Source organism: Hippopotamus amphibius, chromosome 16 (genome assembly GCF_030028045.1).
Source record: "Hippopotamus amphibius kiboko isolate mHipAmp2 chromosome 16, mHipAmp2.hap2, whole genome shotgun sequence".
Lineage (NCBI taxonomy): Eukaryota > Metazoa > Chordata > Mammalia > Artiodactyla > Hippopotamidae > Hippopotamus > Hippopotamus amphibius.
Window position 1 is genome coordinate 1,805,057 of NC_080201.1, and position 19,212 is coordinate 1,824,268.

At 58.7% G+C, this 19,212-nt stretch overlaps 1 protein-coding gene across 9 annotated transcripts in view; it reads left to right on the forward strand.

The window, feature by feature from the left end:
* Positions 1 to 19,212, forward strand: part of KLHDC4 (kelch domain containing 4) — a 64,486-nt gene that overhangs the window by 42,156 nt on the left and 3,118 nt on the right. For 4 of the 9 annotated variants that reach the window (XM_057713436.1, XM_057713440.1, XM_057713442.1 and 1 more), the window contains 7 exons: positions 3,129 to 3,221; positions 6,244 to 6,403; positions 11,164 to 11,239; positions 13,098 to 13,306; positions 13,800 to 14,202; positions 14,862 to 14,972; positions 15,370 to 19,088. In XM_057713436.1, coding sequence (XP_057569419.1) covers positions 3,129 to 3,221; positions 6,244 to 6,403; positions 11,164 to 11,239; positions 13,098 to 13,306; positions 13,800 to 14,202; positions 14,862 to 14,972; positions 15,370 to 15,539 — 1,222 coding nt within the window. In that variant the 3' untranslated portion in view covers positions 15,540 to 19,088. Of the gene's footprint in view, positions 1 to 3,128; positions 3,222 to 6,243; positions 6,404 to 11,163; positions 11,240 to 13,097; positions 13,307 to 13,799; positions 14,203 to 14,861; positions 14,973 to 15,369; positions 19,089 to 19,212 lie in introns of those variants that run through there. The other 5 variants (XR_009049794.1, XM_057713438.1, XM_057713437.1 and 2 more) reach the window with 4 other exon arrangements.

A 19,212-nucleotide genomic window follows, 5' to 3' on the forward strand; every position in this document is an offset into this window, starting at 1 on the left:
TTTTTGGTTTGCAGTTCCCATGAGGTTTTGATAAAGCACTCTATGTATTGAATATGTACAAGATTTTTTAAGTTGCTGCTCTCTTAATTTCAAATGCATTTCAATTATCTTGCATCTGTTCTCTTCTCATGATTGCTGGATTTGATATTGTATTTGTGTGTGGGTGATTTCCTACCTTTGCTGTGTGTTAGCCTTTACTGGTGAGCTTTCCCATTCATATTGTTCTTGTTTCTAGTTATGGCCTTTTCATTTCTGCATAGCCTCGAGAAGTTCCTTTAGCATTTGTTGTAAAGCTGGTTTGGTGGTGAATTATCTTAGCTCTTGCTTGTCTGTAAAACTGTTGGTTTCTCTGTTGAATCTGAATGAGAGCCTTGCTGGGTATTCTTGGTTGTAGATTTTTCCCTTTCATCACTTTAAGTGTATCATGCCACTCCCTTGTGGCTGCAGCATTTCTGCTGAAAAATCAGCTGACAAACTTATGAGGATTCCCTTGTATATTATTTGTTGTTTTTCACTTGTTGCTTTTAATATTTCTTCTGTCTTTATTTTTGTCAGTTTCATTAATATGTGTTTTGGCATGTTCTTCCTTGGGACATGGGAGTCTGCACTTCCTGGAGTTGAGTGAGTGTTAGGGAATTTTTTGGCTATAACCTCTTCAAATATTTTCTTGGGCCTTTTTTCTCTCTTTTCTCCTTCTAGGACCCCGGTATTGCAAATGTTGATGTGTTTCATGTTGTCCCAGGGGTCTCTGAGTCTGTTCTCATTTCTTTACATTCTTTTCTCTTTGTTCTGTGACAGTGATTTCCACCACTCTGTCTTCCAGCTCACTTAATCATTCTTCTGCCTCATTTATTCTGCTGCTGATTCTCTCTAGTGTATTTTTCATTTCATTTATTGTGTTGTTCATCTGTTTGTTCTTTAAATCGTCTAGCTCTTTGTTAAACATTTCTCGTATCTTCTCAGTCTGTGCCTGCATTCCTTTTGTGACATGTTGGGTTACCTATATTACCATTACTGTGAACTCTTTTTCAGGTAGAGTGCCTGTCTCTACTTCACTTAGTTGTTCTTCTCGGTTTTGTCTTGTTCCTTCATCTGGAACACATTTCTTTGCCATCTCATTTTGTGTAACTTTCTGTGTTTGCGGTCTCCTTTGTGTAGGCTGCAGGATCATAGTTCCTCTTGGGTCTGGTGTCTGCCCCTGGTGAGTGTGGTTGGTCCTAGAGCTTGTGCAGGCTTCCTGGTGGAAGGGACTGGAGCTGGCCCCCTGGTGGGTGGAGCTGGGTGTCATCCCTCTGATGTGTCAGGGGGTGTGTTTAGAGGGGGCCATGAGCTCAGTACAAATTTAGGCAACCTGTCTGCTGATGGCTGGGGTTGTGTTTCCCCTGCTGGTTGTTTGGCCTGAGGCATCCCAGCACTCGAGCCTGCAGGCTGTTGGGTGGGGCCATGTCTGTGGGAGAGCTCATGCTGGTCGTATTCCCTGGGGCCTCTGCCACCAGTGTCCTTGCCCCCACAGTGAGCCACAGCTGACCCCTGCCTCCCCAGGAGACCCTTCAAAACCTGCAGGTAGGTCTGTCCCAGCCTCCTATGGAGTCACTGCTTTGCCCGGGTCCCGGTGCACGTGAAGCCTTGTGTGTGCCCTCCAGGAGTGGGGTCTCTGTTTCCCTCCCATCCTGTGAAGCTCCTGCACTCAAGCCCTCCTGGCCTTCAAAGCCGGATGCTCCTCATCCTGATGCCTGAGCTGGGGCTCAGGACTCTCACTCCTGGGGGAGGACCTCGACCATGTAATTATTTTCAAGTGTGCGGGCCACCGCCCCGGTGGGTACGGAATGTGATCACGTCGTGAAAGTGCCCCTTCTACTGTCCCATTGTGTCTTCCTCTTTGTCTTTGGTGTGAAACGTCTTTTTGGGGAAGGTTCCAGTCTTTCCTGTTGATGGTTGTTCAGCAGTGAGTTGTGATGTTGGTGTTTTCGTGAGAGGAGGGGAGCTCAGTTCTTCTACTCTGCCATCTTGCCCGAAATCCAGGGGCTGCCTTAGTTTGGGGGCTTGCTGCCTCTTTCCTCAGCGTGTGCTGGCTGCTCTCCCTTGCTGTGTGATGTGCAGGGCCGGCGGCCCGTGCCTGCTCCTGGTGTGGCCAGGGCAGCCGTCAGCACCCGCGTGTGGGGCTCCCCATGGTGACAGTGGCCCGTGTGCCTTTGGGAGAGCAGGGGCAGTCGCTGACGCCTGCTCCTGGGTCTGTCCGTGGTGGTGGTGGCCTGCGCGCTCCCAGGATGGCAGGGACAGCAATTGGCGCCTGCTCCTGGCCCGTGCACGCTCCCCAGGCAGCGGGACTGGCGGTTGCTCCTGCTCACAGGTCTCGTGGTGGCAGCGGCAGCCCACGCACCCCTGGGACACCAGGGGCAGTGCTTGGGGCCTGCTCGCGTGCATCTTAGCAGGGGTGACGGTCCATGCCCACCTCTGCAGCCCACGGTGGTGGTGGGGGCTGGCCCCTGGCCCGGAGCTTGTGTAGGTGGTGTCCTGTTGCCTGAGAGCATGCTTACAAGGAAAGGAGGTCTTGTGGTGGTCCTGCCCTGCTCCTCACGTGTCCCCCGGCAGTGGCTCCCCGCCTCTCTGCCAGGCCTGGGCATTTTCAGTTGCCACAGTCCAGCCTCCTTAGGCTGTCTCCACTCCGCCAGCCCCCGTCCTCTCCCTTGTCTGACCTCCGCAGCCCGAGGCTCAGCACCCAACCCCTGCTTGCACTGTGGACGGGCGTCACAGGGTGGCGGTGCTGCTGTCTGTGCAGGTCACTCTCCGGGTGCGGTGCTCTCCTCGGAGGCTCCAAAGTGTCCTCTCCGTCGAGGCTGATCTCCCTGCCGGTGCGGGAACCTTTCCTCCTTCACAGCTCCCTCCCTGGGGCGTAGGTCCTGTCCCAGTTCCCCTCTCTCCCTCTTTTGTTTTTTCCATCTTACCTGGTTATGTGAGGTTTTCTTGTGCTTTTGGAAGTCTGAGGTCTTCTGCCAGCGTTCAGTAGATGTTGTGTTTGAATCGTTTCACTTGTAGGCGCATTTTGGTGTATTTGTGGCAGGAGGCGAGCTCCAAGTCCCACTCCTCCATCTTCCAAGCTCCTCTTATTTTTGTTTTTTCAATTTTAGATCACCAGGCGGTCCTTCAGGCAGGAGTGGACATCGGATGGTGGCCTGGAAGAGACAGTTAATCCTTTTTGGTGGCTTCCATGAGAGCACGAGGTCAGTAGAAATAGGAGAATCGTCTTTCCTGGAGCAGTAAGGAGTGGGCCCTTTATGGGAAGAAACACTCTGAATACATGTGGAAAATGCTTCCCGTCCCTTAAAACCAGGGCCCACGGCTTGGGCACGCCGCTTGGGTAGCCGCACAGGAGGGCCCTGAGCTGGGCTTAAAGCTCCACTGTCATCATCTTGGGATTCTTCACCATCACTGAGCAGGGGCTCCCACATTCTTATTTTGTACTAAGGCCTGCAGGTAATGTGGCCAATCCTGTCTGAGACGGGCTCTCAGACTTCAGCCTGTTGAGAATCCTCTGAAAGGCTGTTCAGACTCTGATTTCTGACTCACCGGCCTGGGGTGTCTGCAGGCTCCAGGGGCTGCTGCTCCGGCCGGGGAGCCCCACTTTGAGGGCCACGGCGGTGAGGTAACTTTAAAGTCTGCCCGATGGGGAGCAGGCGGCAACCTGCGTCCCACAGAGGGGCCTGCGGGGGCCTCCAGACTTCCCAGTCCTGGTCGCGTCACCACAGTGCTTGCGTGCCCGGCCTGGCCTGGCGGCACGTTCTCCCATCACCTGTGCCCATACTTTCTTGAATGCCCTTTACTTCAGTCCAGAAAAACAAGACACTTGGTGAACAGTTAGTATTCCTGTCGCTGTCGTAAAACGCTAAGGTCCCGCATAAGACCTGTAGATTGCTGTGACACCTGGTGCAGGCCTGACGCCTGGTGCCGGCCTCGCGCCTGGCGCTTTTCCTCTGACCTCGGGCCATGTCAGACGAGGCGGGTGCACGGCTTTCTTGCCAGTGCCTCCTTTTACACGCTCTGCTCTCCCCTACGCCTTTAAAAAATGACACTCTCATCAACTTGTGGCAGCACACACATCTTTGCCACAGTGTGAATCCCTTTGCACACGTTTTTCTGATACTCACTGGCGTGTGAGAATAGTCCTCGCACATGCATGTGGAGAGGGTGGCACCAGGTGCGTTCGCGGGAGCGAGTGTTGCTCTGGCCCCAGGTCCCTGTCCGCGCTGAAGCCTCCTAGTGTTGATCTGGCTCAGGTAAGGTTTCAGGTTTCTTTCACAAACAAAAAATATTTTCATTAGTTGAGAAAAGGGGATATAAATTCTTAAATGCTTTGGGAGGAATTTTTTAAATTCTAATTCAGATTAAATATGGAATGATTGTGTATCCTTAAAGGCATAACCTGCGTGTACAGTAGTGCTTAAATTTCATGTCTTGGCGCAAAGTTTACCAAGTGGTTTTTACAGAAATCACTTAAAAACCAAGCTATTGGGAGGACAGGTTATTTCAAGTTAAGGATGAGGAAACCAAGAACATAAATGGTGGAGCTTGTCCTCAACAAAAGATTGCTGATGTTGGGTTATCCCCACCATCTGTCCTGCTGCTCTCACCCCGGCTCCCTGTCCTGGTCCCTCTCCTGCCCCTGGTCCATTTCCTGACCTGCAGGTATTTGGTTTCTTGCCATTCTGGAGAAGAGAGCCTGTGCTGTTTTTTTAAATTCATATTTAAAGGATTGTTGTTTATGTTTAAAACTCCTTAGACAGCAGATGATTGGCATAGCAGACGCGGGTGTTCCTGAGATGTCAGTGTGTGAGGAATGCAGCACCTGGTGTGTGGGACAGTGAGTGGGGTCCACACAGGCCCTCCTCCTGAAGCGCACAGCTCACAAGATGAGTCAGGCTTTACAGTGATTGTCACTTGCAGCCATTTCAAAATCAGAACTTTTATCAAAGCTATTGTTATCTGTTACTTTGTCTAAAATTATTTTTTATTAAGTATTTCAAACATACAGAAAAAAACGAAGTTGCTTGAACAGGTATCTGTGGTCACCGTCCACAGTAAACAGATTCGTTTGACCTTTAAAACCCAGTGACAGTTGTTATTTGTCATCATATGTGCAGAATAGCGTTTTGGGTTTTGTTTTGTTTTGTTTTTCCTGGAAATTTGTAGTGTGAAATCTGAGAAAACAGTGGAATGTGATGACGTCTTTTAAAAACTGTGCCCCGGGTTCCTCCGTCCATCGACTAAAAGGCCCCCTCCCATGGAAGGGTGCGTGTGGGGGTGGGTGCCGGTCAGAGCGTTCACGTGGCCGGTCCTGTTCCCAGAGCCCGGCGTCAGACGGCGTTTCCCAGGGAGCACGGTCACCTGCACGTTGGCTGCGGGGCCCCAGACCTGGGCGATCTGAGTGCCGCAGGAGAGACAGCAGTCCTGTCCGACGGGTGGGGCGGCTGGCTCCTTCCACACGTCCCCGCTTTCTTCCTGCGGGAGTCAGGCCCGGCGCTCTGTGTGGAGCAGCCGGGGAGCACCTCTCGTTCTGAGGTGTCATTCGGACCCGGGGCCCCTTGGCTGTGTCTGTGGCCACCTGTGAAATTCCCGCCAGGACACACTGTGCCTCCGTGACGCGGGCAGGACGCTGCTTCCCCCACCCCTGGGCTGCCTCCTCAGGGCCCCGTCCGTGTGTGGGTCCTTTGCCACCGAAGTCCCAGGAGCACGGAGTAGGGCCACAGTCCCTTCCGGGACGCCTCAGCCGTGCCCTCTTTGCTTTCGTGTGGGCGTGTGGGTTCCTGGAGTTCTCCTCTTTCCGTGTCAGGAATGCTCTGCTCCAAGTCCGAGCTGCCCAGGGTGCCCACGGCCCTTGCCAGGCTGTAATCTCTCTCTTCTGAGCTTTCGGGGTGTTGGGTACCTCGTGCATTGTCGAGCGTAAAGTCTCACACGTAGAGATGAATGGAATGACTTGCACGGTTGTGGTTGTGTACACGGTAAGGGTATGTGGCGTGACCCTCAGGTGAAGACTTTCAGATCTGGGCACGTCCCTGTGCTGCTCTGGGCCAGTGTTATTTCCTGCTTCAGGTGCAAAGTCACATATGCTTGCAGTCCTTTCCTGTGAATTTAAACTTTAATGACATGAATAACTTAGTACATATGTTAGGAAATGTACCTTTCTTTTAAATCAAGTTCACTTTTTCACGTCACTGCCTTTTTGTTTGCGTTCCTGTGTTGTAACAGGGATTACATCTATTATAATGACGTGTATGCCTTCAACCTGGACACTTTCACGTGGAGCAGGCTGTCCCCGTCCGGGACGGGGCCCACACCCAGGTCGGGCTGCCAGATGACCGTCACCCCCCAGGGCGGTGTCGTCATCTATGGAGGCTACTCAAAACAGGTGAGGTGTGCGTGTGAGATGCACAGGGACGTCTGTCTGCTGCCTTTTTCGTTTCATAGATGATGGAAACTTCAAATAAAACTGCACCTGGGACGTCCCTGGAGGTCCAGTGGTTAGGACTTTGCCTTCCAGTGCAGGGGGTGTGGGTTCCAGCCCTGGTCGGGAGCTGAGATCCCACATGCCTCAGCAGCCAGAAAACCAAAACAAAACAGAAGCAATATTGTAGCCAATTCAGTAAAGACTTTAAAAATGGTCCACATCAAAAAAATATGTTTAATAAAAAAGACTGCACCTTAGTTTAGTATGAGCAGTCCTTCCTGTTGAGTGGGAAATGGGTAGAGGTGGCGCTGCTCCGCTGCTCTGGGAACCCATGACGGTTCTCACAGCCGTGTTGCATTCTCATCCTCGAGCCCCAAAACGCAGCCATGTGAGTGATGGCTGAGGCAGGGAGGCGCCCTGTCCACCTCCTGCCATCCCGCCACACCCCCCCAGCCAGGGGTCACCCCTTGTCCTGGAAAGGAAAGTCGACGTATCTCCTGCAGCTGTGACCCACCCGGGCCTTGGCTAGATGTGTGACAGCTGGGAGGGCCCTGAGAAACAGGAGGCTGTGGCCAGACGCTGTGCAGAGTGCCCGGACCTGCTGCTTTATCACAGCAGGTGCTCCGCGGAGCAAAACAGGGTGCTGAGCAGCGAGCCCTTCGTGAGCTGATGCCCCTTTAGTCAGAGCAGCACCCGATTGATTCCCCACTACGGCGTGTGCAGCGGCAGACAGCGGGCACGACCCCAGTCCCCTTGATTCAGGGGCCGCACGCGCCAGGCTGCTGGCATTTGATGGCAGTGAGCAGCTGCTTTGTTTGCACTCGTGGGGGATTTACCAGAGCTGGGGGGAGACGTGGGTGTGATGCTGGGGTTTGTCTGGGTGGGACGTGCGGCACGGGAGCAGTGCTGTGGGACCTCCCGCCTGCATCACCACTCGGTGCCGGGCTGCTGGCCGAGCTGGGCCGTGTCCAGTGGGGCAGCCTGTACCAGCAGGGCCTTATTAACTCACGAGGAGCCCCTTGGTGGCTTCCGTGTTCCACAAACAATCCACCTGGGGACCTCAGCCATCCCCGCCCCAGTTCTAAAAAATCACTGCCACTGTCAGTCCAGCGGGACCAGCATGAAGCCTTGATGACTGTATAAAACCGACTGTGTGTTGGCCGAGGTGCCGAGGGCGGCTGCTGGCTGGCGGTAGCGCTGGCAGGAGAGGAGGGAGGCCCCGTGCGTCTCCACTGCTCTGGACATGGAGCCAAGAAGCGGTCCTGGCGCAGTTTACAGTAGCGCATCCTTGCCTGCGCACAGGGTGTCTCCGGCGGGCACGCTAGGGTGGGTGTCCCCTTGCTGGAGGAGCCCTCGCCCGCACCTGCCGCCTGCGCTGTCTGGGCCCCCGCGCTCGCTGTCAGCCTGTTGCTCTTTCTCAGCGCTTGGGACGGGAGCGACCTGCTCACCCTGGGGTCCCTCCCCGGCGGCGCTGTCTCCCTCAGCCCAGCCCCCCCACCCCCATCCTCACCCAGCGCTCCCTGGGGAGCTGCCAGAGCTCTTCCTCAGATGGTGCCGTGTCCGCTGTCCGTGTCTGGCATGTCTGGCGTGGCCCGTTTTTGCGGTGGTCCCTGGTCTTGGTGTGTTGATGAGGCTGCTTTCATTGGCCCTGGAAAAGCAGGTTCCGTGGAGGTGCTTCTTCCTTTCGGTGCTTTTCGTTTTGTCTGGATCTTGACCAGGTTGCCGCTGCCTCCCCCTGTGCTCCGGGATAAACTTGAAGGCTCCAGGGAGTGGACACGAGGGTGGTCGGGAGTCCAGTCCGCTGCAGGGTGGCCCTTGGCTCACCAGCGCTGTCGCCCCCCTGCCAGGGACCAGACCACCGAAGCCGGGAGTCTGGCCTGGGCTGTCCGCCCTCCTGACATTTGAAAGAGCCCATCTCTGAGGCTGAGGCAGCAGGAGCTGCAGGTTCAGGACCCGTGCAGAGCGCCTGTGCCGGCTGGGGGAGAGGCCACGCTGGGCCGGGCCGGAGGGTGCGTGTGCAGCCCGTGCTGGGCTCTGGGGTTGCAGACAGTTGTGCTGTGTTTCAAGTTAGTGTTGTGACACTTGGGACACGTCTCTCTCAGGTGTCTTTGGGTTCCATTAATACTGTGTGAAACAGACGTTTACAGAGAATTCCTTCCTCTGCTCGCACAGTGCACGCCCGCGTCACGGCTCCGTGGGGTTAACGTCCGCTCACCCTTGGAGAAGAGCTGAGACCCTGTTCAGAGCTTCGCATGCCCTAGTGGAAGTTTGACAGCCCCAGAGAGTCACACACATCCTGTGTCCTCTGCTAGCATAGCTGAGTCTGGTGAGGAGGCTGAGTGCCGAGCCAGTGGGATGTGCGTGACCAGGAAGGGAGGCACAGGTCACCCGGGCGGGGGACCAGCACAGCGGTGTCTCATGACTCCTGTGACGACGGGGAGAGGGACATAGAGGAGCCCTGACGCCTGCAGTGTCCTCGCTGCTGCGGCCGCTCTATGTGGAAGCCGTCGGCCTGGGGGGGCAGCGCAGCCTTCTCGGGGAGGGCGGGGGGGGGGGCGTATTTAAATGTGACAGCATGAAAGGTCCCCTCAGCTCATTGGTTCTAAGGAAGAACACTTGTTGTCAGAAAGGTCATACCATGGATGCTGGCAGGTGCAGGAGGATGGAGCAGAGAGGGGAGCCTGGCTGTGATTGCGTTTCTAACAACAGCAGACGGCGCTGAATCCCCACCAGCGGGCAGGACCTTGTGTGGATTTAGTTCCTGAGAGCACGGGGCCTTTGGCCTGGAAGGGTGGGCTGGGAGTGGCAGCCACGTGCCCCGCCAGCCTGTCTCAGCAACTGCGACGTGCAGAGATTGTGTCGCTTGAACTGTGCACGTGTTTCCAGAGGAGAGCGGGAGAGGCACACACTCGGCTCTCGTTTCCTCGGGTCAGCCGCTCCCCACGCGTGACTGACATGGAACCCCTCGGCTCTAGGATGGTCAGGTCACATGTCCAGTCCGTGGACAATTGGATTGTTTTGTTTTCCAGAAGGAGAATAGCTTTCCCCTTACCGTAAACACAGTACACACTCATTAGTTAAAGAGAACAGGACGCGTTGTGCACGTGTATTTCCTGGCTCTGTCGGCTGAGAGAACAAGACACAGCACCCGGCAGCAGGCAGCGCACCGCATGCTCAGATCCTGGATTCTAGGGCCACCTCCATGAAGTAACCAGGGCTGCTTGGGGACGTGGCTGATTCTGGAACGGGGGCGAGTGTGCAAGGCATGCCTGGAGCCGCTTGTAGCGCCAGGCCCATGCACGTGCCTGTGAGACCCCTGCACTGATGAGGTGGCCGGGGCTTCCCGGTGAGCAGCGGAGTCGGGAAAGCACCGCAGTGCGGCGTGGAGCCCAGCATCCGTGAGTCCACGCGACTGTAAGCCCGTCATTGAGTCAGCTGAGCACACGGGGGACAGAGGTGCTCTGAGCAGCATCCCACACAGAGGCAGGCCCTCCGCCCTCCGCCCTCCTTAAGCGGCGACGGTGCAGGCTGACGCTCTTCCAAGGAGGACAGGCTGGAAAGTTGGCGCGGGGGCAGGGACTCGCCCATGGAGAAACGTGAGAAACACACCTCAGCCAGGTGCCCAGGGTCCGCGTCAGCAGTGACGGGTCATGGTGACAGCACGCACCCTTGATAGGATGTGCTGGAGGGCACTTGATCTCCGGGATCCACCACCCAAAGCCCACCGCCCTGACCATTCATGAGAACAGTGTCAGATGAGTCCCAGTAGAGGGGACCCTACACAACACGTGACCGGCACGTCTCCACGTCAGGGTCACCAAAAACAAGGCACGTGTGAGCGACCCTCACGGCCCAAGGGGCCTAAGGATTCGTGACGACGCCACGTAACGTGGCTCCTGAGATAGGAAGGGGACGTTCGGGAGAACGAAGGAAATGTGAATACACTGTGGGCTCCAGTTGATAGTAATTTGTCAGTGTCGGTTCATTCATTGTGAGAAATGTACCACACTCACAGGATGTGAACAGTGAGGAGAAACAAGCTGCAGGATGTACGGGAACTCTTGGTCCCATCCTCTCAATTCTTCTGTAAATGAAACTGTTGTGAAGTTAGACATTTGCTGCAAGTAGGGAACGTGAAGGACAAAGACAAAGACGTTAAAATTGTTGAGCTTTTGCCACCCAGGAAAGCCGTTTTGCCGGGTCGTTCTCCAGTCACGTCTGCACTGAGGTGGAAGGTGCGGCATGAGGACAGGGATTCTGCGCGGGAGGGGTCTGCAGGTGTCTGCCTGCGGTTGTGAGCCTCGTTTGAAACAGAAGACCCAGGTGTCGGGGACTGTGTTGTTTAGAGCCCGGAAGAGCTTTTTAGATGGTTGTGCTGGCTTCTGCACAGAGCATTCATTTGGTCCTCGCACCGAAGCTTGAGCCCCATTATTTGGAAGGCGGTGGGAATTGAGGGCAGAAAGGGGTTGGGGGCAGAGGGGTCCCCGCAGGGGCCCCACCCGCCCCGAGCAGGGCGCGCCTCGGAGCCACAGGAAGCTCTGAGAGGGGAGCTCTGGGCGTCCCCAGCCTGTGGTCGCTTATTCTGTCTGTTCAAGGTGAGGTCTGGATGGAACCTGGTCTGAAGGCTTCCGACTCACCCCCACGGGAAACGGGACCACGAGCGCGAGGGGCTGCGTGTGGCATGGCGTGTGGCGCGTCTCATGGCTCCCTTTCCCTTTCAGAGAGTCAGGAAAGATGTGGACAGAGGCACCCAGCACTCCGACATGTTCCTGCTGAGGGACGAGGAGGGAAGAGAAGGTACGCGTTGTGCAGGGGACGGGCCACGTGGTTGTGTTGCCACAGAAGGCAGGCAGAGGGTCGTGGGTCTGGTGGGGGCCCCCGCACGTGCCCCCTTGCCCTTGGGCAGGCCAGGCGGACCCTCTATGAACAGCCCCCAGTGTCCCCTGGGGCATTGAGGGCGCACTGAGTTCAAAACACAGGGATGTCAGTCCCTCCACTGCACCCTTCCTGGGGGCCTGGGCGGGGCCAGGCACCCGGGCCACCTCTCATTCGTTCTCGCTCAGTGTTAGGACAGACTTTTGGAATGCTTCCTGTGGGGTTGAAGTGCCCACTGTTTTTGTTTGTTTGTTTGTTTTAAATTGAAGTGTAGTTACAGTACGATGCTGTGTTAAGTTTCAGGTGTACAGCAAAGTGATTCAGTTATGTACACGTGTATATATTGTTTTTCAGATTCTTTTCCCTTCTGAGTTATTATACTGAGTGGAGTCCCCTGTGCTGTACAGCAGGTCTATGTTGGTTGTCTGTTTTACGTATAGTAGTGTGTATCTGTTAATCTCATACTCCTGATTTATCCCACCCACCTGTTCCCCTTTGATAACTGTAAGCTTATTTTCTGTGTCTGTGCGTCTGTTTCTGTTTTGTGAATAAGTTCGCTTGCATCATTTCTTTAGACTCCACATATCGGTGATATCATACGGCATCTGTCTTTCTCTCTCTCACTTATTACTTCACTCAGTATGATAACCTCTAGTTGCATCCTTGTTGCTGCAGATGGCACTCTTTTGTTCTTTTTCATGGCTGAGTAGTACTCCACTGTATATATGCACCACATCTTCTTTATCCATTCCTCTGTCCTTGGACATTTAGGTGGCTTCCCAGTGTTCATTTTTTAAAGCTCAAAAAGTGAGGTGGTTAGCTTGTGGTGCCCATGGTGGGAGAGAGGCCTGAATGGATGGGGCCCGTCTGGTCCCAGGCCGCTCCTTGGCCCCTGTGAGGCCCGTCTCCGTAAGATGCAAGGCCTGATGGGCAGGAGCTTTTCCTCTTTCCTGCTGTGACGTTCTTTAAGCAGAGGCTCCAGAAACGTTCTGTACAAGGCATTTCTTAGGTCCTAACCACACCGAATTGCAGTGACTGACGGGAACATGGGAGCCAAGGTTCAGAGCCCCTTTTACATGTCAGTGAACTTGAACTTGAAATCAGACTATGTTCTAGGCAGCCCTTGTGCTCAGCCCCCGCTTCCAGCCGTCAGGCCCGCGGGCCCCAGTGAGGAGTCCACAGTGCATCCCGAGCTGCCGCCGGGAGAGCCCCCCCACCCCACGCGCAGGGCACCTGACGTCTATTCTTCTCTTCCTGGAACGCTCAGTTGCTGGTTGTGATGCGTGACCTTGTGGCCTGCTCATGTGTGCAGCTGGGGTCACACCTCCGGGGAACACTTGCTGTTGGCTGCTTCTCTCATGTTCATGAAGGAAAAAAAAATCCCAGTTCCTTCCTCTAGACGTGCTGGGCAGCTTCCCTCGTGTTTCATGCTGGCCCACGTCTTGAGGGTTACTGTGTGCCCGCAGTGCCCGCCCCGGGGATGGGCTGCAGCGTGTGGCCCGTTGAGCTGGGGGTGTCTGTGCTCGGAGGCCCCACCCAAGGGCACCCTGTGCGGCCTCACCAGGAGCTGGACGCCCATCCTGCCTCAGCCCTGCCTTCACACCACAGCTGCACGGCGCCCCTGGGCGCGTGTTGAGAGGGTGTGTGGACGGTTGCTTCAGCACAGCAGACCCTTGAGCAGAAGGAGTGACCTCTGTATGGGGTGTGCTGGGCCGGGAGGCACGGAACAGTGGCCGGGCGTCCGGTGGGTCCACGTGTCCCCGCTTCCTCTCCTCCACAGGCAGGTGGGCGTGGACTCGGGTTAACCCTTCCGGAGCCAAGCCCACCCCCAGGTCCGGCTTCTCGGTGGCTGTGGCCCCGAACCATCAGACGCTGCTGTTCGGGGGGGTGTGTGACGAGGAGGAGGAGGAGAGCCTGGAGGGCCACTTCCTCAATGACCTGCACGTCTACGACCCCGGCAGGAACCGCTGGTTCGCGGGGCAGCTGAAGGTAGCCTGGGCCCCAGACCTGCAGCCAGCGCAGGGCTGGCCTGCTGCCCCTCCGTCAGTGACGGCCAGGGCCTGCCCGGTCTCTCTGTCCGTGGGGCCCCGTGGAGCTGTCGCCGTCTTTACTGTCACTGTGAGCGGGCAGCGGGTCGCCTCTGCTCCTGCTGCCGGCACCAGCCTGAGAGACGCGGCAACAGGGGCTGCGGTCCCGGGACCCAGCTCTCCGGGGTCCCCAGGTCAGGGGCCTCAGAAGCAGGGCTCTGCGACCAAAGGAGGGTGGGTGAGCCACACTGTGTGGCCAAGACGGGCTCCGGCTGAAGTGCCTTGGCACCTCTGAGGGGAGTCAGGTGGCGCGAGGGCGTGTGTCTGCCCCCCGTTCCCCTGAGTGGGCTCAGCAGGCAGGGGCGGCGAGGTCCCCGCGGGGAGCCCAGCAGGTGTGGGGGGCCCTCTGGCTGCGGGGGCGCTCCTGAGCGCTCGGCTTTGCTCTTTGTCCGCAGGGTCCCAAGGCGGAGCAGAGGCGCGGGCGGGGCAGGAAAGCCGAGCCCAGGGCTGGCGACAGGCAGGAAGCGAAGGGGGCCGGCGCCCAGGAGCCCCCGGAGGTGGTCAGGGAGGTCCTGGCAGAGGATGGGACCGTGGTCACCATCAAACAGGTGCTCGCGGCCCCGGGCCCAGCAGGACAGCCGGAGTCCCGTGGCCACGACGACGGCGCCGAGGACGCGGGTGTGCCTGCGGCGGAGCCCAGCCCCCGCTCCAACGCCATGCTGGCCGTGAAGCACGGGCGCCTCTACCTCTACGGGGGCATGTTTGAGGCTGGCAACCGCCAGGTCACCCTCAGTGACTTGTACTGCCTGGACCTGCACAAGATGGACGCGTGGGCGGTCTTGGTAGAGATGGATCCAGGTGAGGGGCAGCGCCTCCTCGCGTTGCCGCGGGGACCCCCAGCTTGTCCGCCCTGCGCCCACAGAGGGCACGCGTGACTCTGTCCCGTTTCCGCCCCCGCCCCATGCCCTCAGGGCGGCCCTGTCGTCTAGGGCACAGCTGTCGTCCAAGGGGCATCAGTGCACTGCTGTCCCTGCAGGGAGCCCGGGGGAACAGGCGGGCTCCCCCCGACACCACGTGTGAGCCTCGGACCTGCCCCGGCGGAGTGCACTGGACGTGTGTTCTCCCCGTGGCGCGCCTGTGTGCCCGGGAGCAGAGCCGGCGGCCCACCCTTGTCCCCGCCGCCACGTCGTACCACGGGCTGCCCTGGCCTCCGTCCCTGCTCAGTCCTCAGGTCTGAGGCTAAAATGACAAAACCCACACGTTTGGGCAGAGGCCCTGAGCGGCTGCGCCAGACTCCTTCTGTCTCGGAGCATCGCTTCTCACTCTGCCTGCCTCTGCCTCGAGGTGTGGGGATGTGATGTTTGCCTGGAGCTCCAGACGTGCTGGGGGCGGGGCCCCTCGCTCACATCTGCACGTCCAGGCAGAAGGTGGGGTCCTCGGGGCGGCTGCGGCCCGTCCACAGTTTCCCTGGCGCCCCAGCTGCGTTGACACTCTGTGGTTTTCACTTTTGCTTAAAGAATCTCAGGAGTGGCTGGAGGAGACAGACTCCGAAGAGGACAGCGATGAGGTCGAGGGCGCTGAGGGCGGCGGGGAGGACGAGGACGAGGACAGCAGCGAGGGGGGCAGGGGTGAGTATGCCGTGGGGGCCGCGTTCGGCCGCAGCTGGTACCCAGGAGGGGGAGGAGGAGGGGCACCGGGCGTCGAGGCCCCGCCTCCCCAGAGCTCACAGCTCAGGGCACTGCTCTGCCAGAGCCCTCGCTTTTATTGATAACGAGAGGTTTAAATGTCCCTAAGTTTTTGTAAACTTGATTTTGCTGTGTGGACGTGCCCTCGAGGCTGGCTAAAGTGTTTCTCTGATTTTATCTGGAGTACGTGTGAGCCCTTGCTGTTCAGGCAGCACTGTGATTCCTTTGGTGACACGGAGAAGGGCCTGGCGACATCCTCTGTGTGAATCCGGGTGCTCGGGACAGGCCCCCTTCCCGGCTGAATGCGTTTCTCTCTCATTGCCCTCCTTCCCCTCGAAAGAGCAACCTCCCTCGGTGGCACCTGGTGAGCTGTTCGCGGACTACCTGCCCAGGACCGAGCAGTACTGGGTGAAGCTCGCGCGGGACGACGCGGGGCCCGGCGCCCAGGAGAGGAGAGTGCTGAAAGGCGCTCAGGCCATGGCCAAGGCTTTCTTTGATGACGTGGCCTGAGCCACACCCAGGCCAGAGGTTAGACTGAGGAGCTGTGGTTCCCTGCCCCCAGCGCGCCGCGTGTGGTTAAAATAAACTGGACTTGGCGCGAGGCTGCTGCCGCGAAGGTGGTCTTCTGTGCAGCCTCCGGGCACCGACAGTTCTGGCGGGGCCTCTGGCTGGGTCGGGGCCGAGCTAAGCCACCCCCACACCAGGCGGCACCTTGACCATGAAGTGGAACACTGGGTTTGGTGGGGGGTTCCCGTCTGCAAAGCTGGGAGATGCGTGTCATGCCTGAGCGCACGTTCCGTCGTCTCGCTGATGTGTAAGAACTGTCCGTAGCCGCCCGCCGCCTCCTGTACGCATCTTCTTGGTTCGCTGGAAGATAAAGCGCCTGTCGGCGGGCTGGTCTGCTCGTTGTGCGCATGGCTTTGCCCGGGCTCTCTTGGGGTGTCGTGCGCCAGCTCCTCGGGCCACTCCTCACCTTTGGGGAGGAGGCGGTGGAGCCGTGCTCTGCCCCTCTCCCCCTCGGGCTCAGGGTTGTCATCTGCGTGGTGACAGAAGAGGACGAGAAGCCGGCGGGCGGCCCCCCGTCCCCGCGTGGCCTCGCCGTCCATTGCCGGGCACCTCTGGGTCTGTGGTGCGTCAGCGCTGGCTGGTGCCCGCGCCAAGGTTGACGGCAGGAGGCGGGTCTTCATTTGTGTCACTGGGGCAGAGGCTGGGCTTTGGATTCATGGTGGTGCGTGTGTTCATCTAAAACAGTTTTCAGCAGCAGGCCCGGCAGCCCACCGTTGCCTTGCCTGGGTCATGCGCGCATCACGGGCGGTTAGAAACGAGGAGTGGGCTCGTCTGCCCGGCGGAGCGGGCCTGGGCCTCGGGAGGTCGTGGAAGGTCCAGGCCGACTTGCCCCAGGAGCAGCCCACGCCCGACCCGGCGTTCACCTCCAGCCGTGTGACCTCACTCGTTAGACTTCTCCTGCTTCACGCGCACACGGATCTGCCCGCCGGAGCCTCCCTCTGGTGGGGGGCCTGGCAGAGCCCCCGGGAGTCCCGGTCATGGGGAAGGGCCGGGCCGGGGTCGGGCAGACACAGGCTGTGTTTGGTGGAAGGGCAGGGCCCTGGCGTCAGCATCTTCCCTGTGCCTGCGGGGGTGCTGGGGCAGGCGGGCAGGGGCCGCACGGAGGCCCTCCCGGTGCCCACCCTGCTGTCCGGGGGCTCGTGGCCTGGGTGTGGGGCTGCTGCCTTGGGAGGCAGTGTTGGAAGAGCATCAGCCCCAGTGCAGGTGTCTGTCACCAGAGGCCACTTACATTACAGAGGAGCCTGTAAGCAGAGGAGACTCCAAGGAAGGTAGTTTTGAATCAACTCGAGGTAGAGTTGAAAAAGAAATGACAAGCCCCCGAAGAAACTTCCTTTGTGCTGAGGGTGCCGTCTAAGTGCCAGGGAGGTAAATGCACCAGCCGCACACGAGGCGCCGCCTCTGCTGTGTCCCCACCGTGCGCGTCCCGACAGCGGACAGCGGCAGGGCCAGGCGGGCATACGGTGCAGCCCCCCCCCGCGCCAGCGGCTGGTCGCTGAACCGAATGCTCCGGACGCCCGGCCGGCTGGCACAGAGCCCCAGGCCTCGGTGCCCCGCAGTGCTGGAGCCAGGACGGCCGGTGACGGCTGCGCTCGGGGTCGGCTACAGCCCCGCGGGGACGTCCGCCTCGCCTGCCCCTTGGTTTGCTGACTTGTTGGTGAGCCCCCTCGCCCCCCCAGATGGGTCCTGCCCCCTCGCCTCTCAGGGGTGCCCCTCAGCTGGCCCCGTGCCCGCTGCAGACCCTGCACCAGAGCTCCTTGGGGGCTTCGTGGGGGTTGTGAGTGTGAACAGTGTGCTTTCTCCTCGTGTCCCAGGAGCAGCTCAGCTGGCTGGCGGGGCCAGGCTTCGCCAGGCAATGTGAGCGCGTGGATCTACGGCGGTGGGTTCCTTGGGGTTGGACTGAATTGAGCAGAGATAGAGGGGAGTACCCGCTGAGCTCCGAAGCCCTCGTCACCCACAGTCGTCTGTGGCGGGTCAGCGTGTGACGGTGGGGGTTACTGCCGCGTGACACCTGATTTTGTACCAAGTGTGGGCAGGAAGTCAGTGCTTGGTGACAGTAGAAACGCGTGGGGGGACCCGACGCTGCGTGGGGCTACCAGGGAGACAGCCACTTCCGTGTTGTCCACGCGGGGTGGAGGAGGCCGTCGCGAGGCCTCGCTCAGCCACCCCCGTGTGCCGCGGTGAGAACGTGGCGGGGTGGGTGGAGGCGTGCATCGGGTGAGTGTGGCCCGGGAGGCCCGTGGCGGCTCTGGCCCGGGCGGGCGTGCTGTGTCTCTCTGCCCGGCTCCGCGCGCTGCTGCCTCCCTGGGCGTCAGGTCAGGAGGCAAAGCTGTGGGGAGGCCCTTGGCCCAGAGTGTAGACCACGGTCGCCTGTTTCTGTGGAGAGTCCCATCCCAGGCCAGGCCGGGCCTGGTCACCAGGGCCCTGAGCACAGGGTCCGTGGGAAGCTGAGGCACCGACGGGCACGGCCGGTGGCCACGGGGGCTGGGAGCAAGGCGACCTGGGCTCTGGACAGCCCGGCTGTTCACCTCGGGGCCCCCCGGATGTGAACCACCTGGGAGCTGAGGAGCCGCGGGGACACAGCCAGGGCCAGGCCTGGTCGGCAGGCCGTGTGGGAGCAGGGCTGGGGGCGGTCGCTGCTCTCGGGCCGGGACCGGGGTGGCTCATGGAGCACAGGGGTCCTGAGCCGGGGACCCTGGGCCTGGAGGGGTGGGCTCCCCCTGGCCTTAGGGCAGGAGGGGGCGCGGGGAGGGGGCTTTTGTCTGCAGAGTGGGGCCCGGAAAGACCACAGGGTGTCATGAGGGTCCTGAGTTTGGAAAGGAAGAGTCACTGCTCCGTGGGAAACATGGACGTCGAAGTCTAAGAAAGTCAGGTTTGAAAGGGCTGCTGGGGGCCCCTCTGTGAGGCGCCTTGGTGTCCTCCATCCGCTGGCAGAGGGGGTGGGCGCCAGGCGGGCTCCCGGCCCAGGTGGAGGCAGTGCTGGCGCGGGAAGGGGGGCGTTTCCGGTTCCTGCTCAGAGTCACAAGAGCCTCCAGACACGGACGGACGCCGCCAGATAACGTACGCCAGGTTCATCTTGAAATCTGGGCAATGGAAGGAATTTGCAGTAAAGACACTCGTTTATAACCAGATGATGCACGTGACCAAACTTTCAAATGGGGACGTTTATTATTAGAAAGAGCAAAGTTTTTCTTTGATCTCGACCGTGTCCCATGCTTTCAGATAGTGAGATATGTAGTAATGGTATGATTTAAACAGGTTCATTAAAGAAAATTATTTTCATTTTTTAAGTGACCAAGCCATTTTTCTAGGTAAAAGAAGAGAAGAAAGGCTGAAGGAACTGCTTCATCAATAAAAAAATCAGAACACATTGGACGTTGCCTTTTCGTGACTGCCTGTGTCAGCAGACAGTTGACAGGCGTCAGGACAGACGGAGGGAGGAAAGAAAGCGCAGTGCGGCGGCTGTGTGAGGGTGTCTGCGTCAGGGTTAGTGGTGTCACGTCTGGCGCGAGGGCCACCCGCACGGCAGGGGCCGTGTGGCTCCACTTCAGTCGGGCACGTCCGGTGGCGTCTCTCGGGGGCTGGCGGGTGGCGCCCAGGAGCAGGGTCCCGAGGAGGA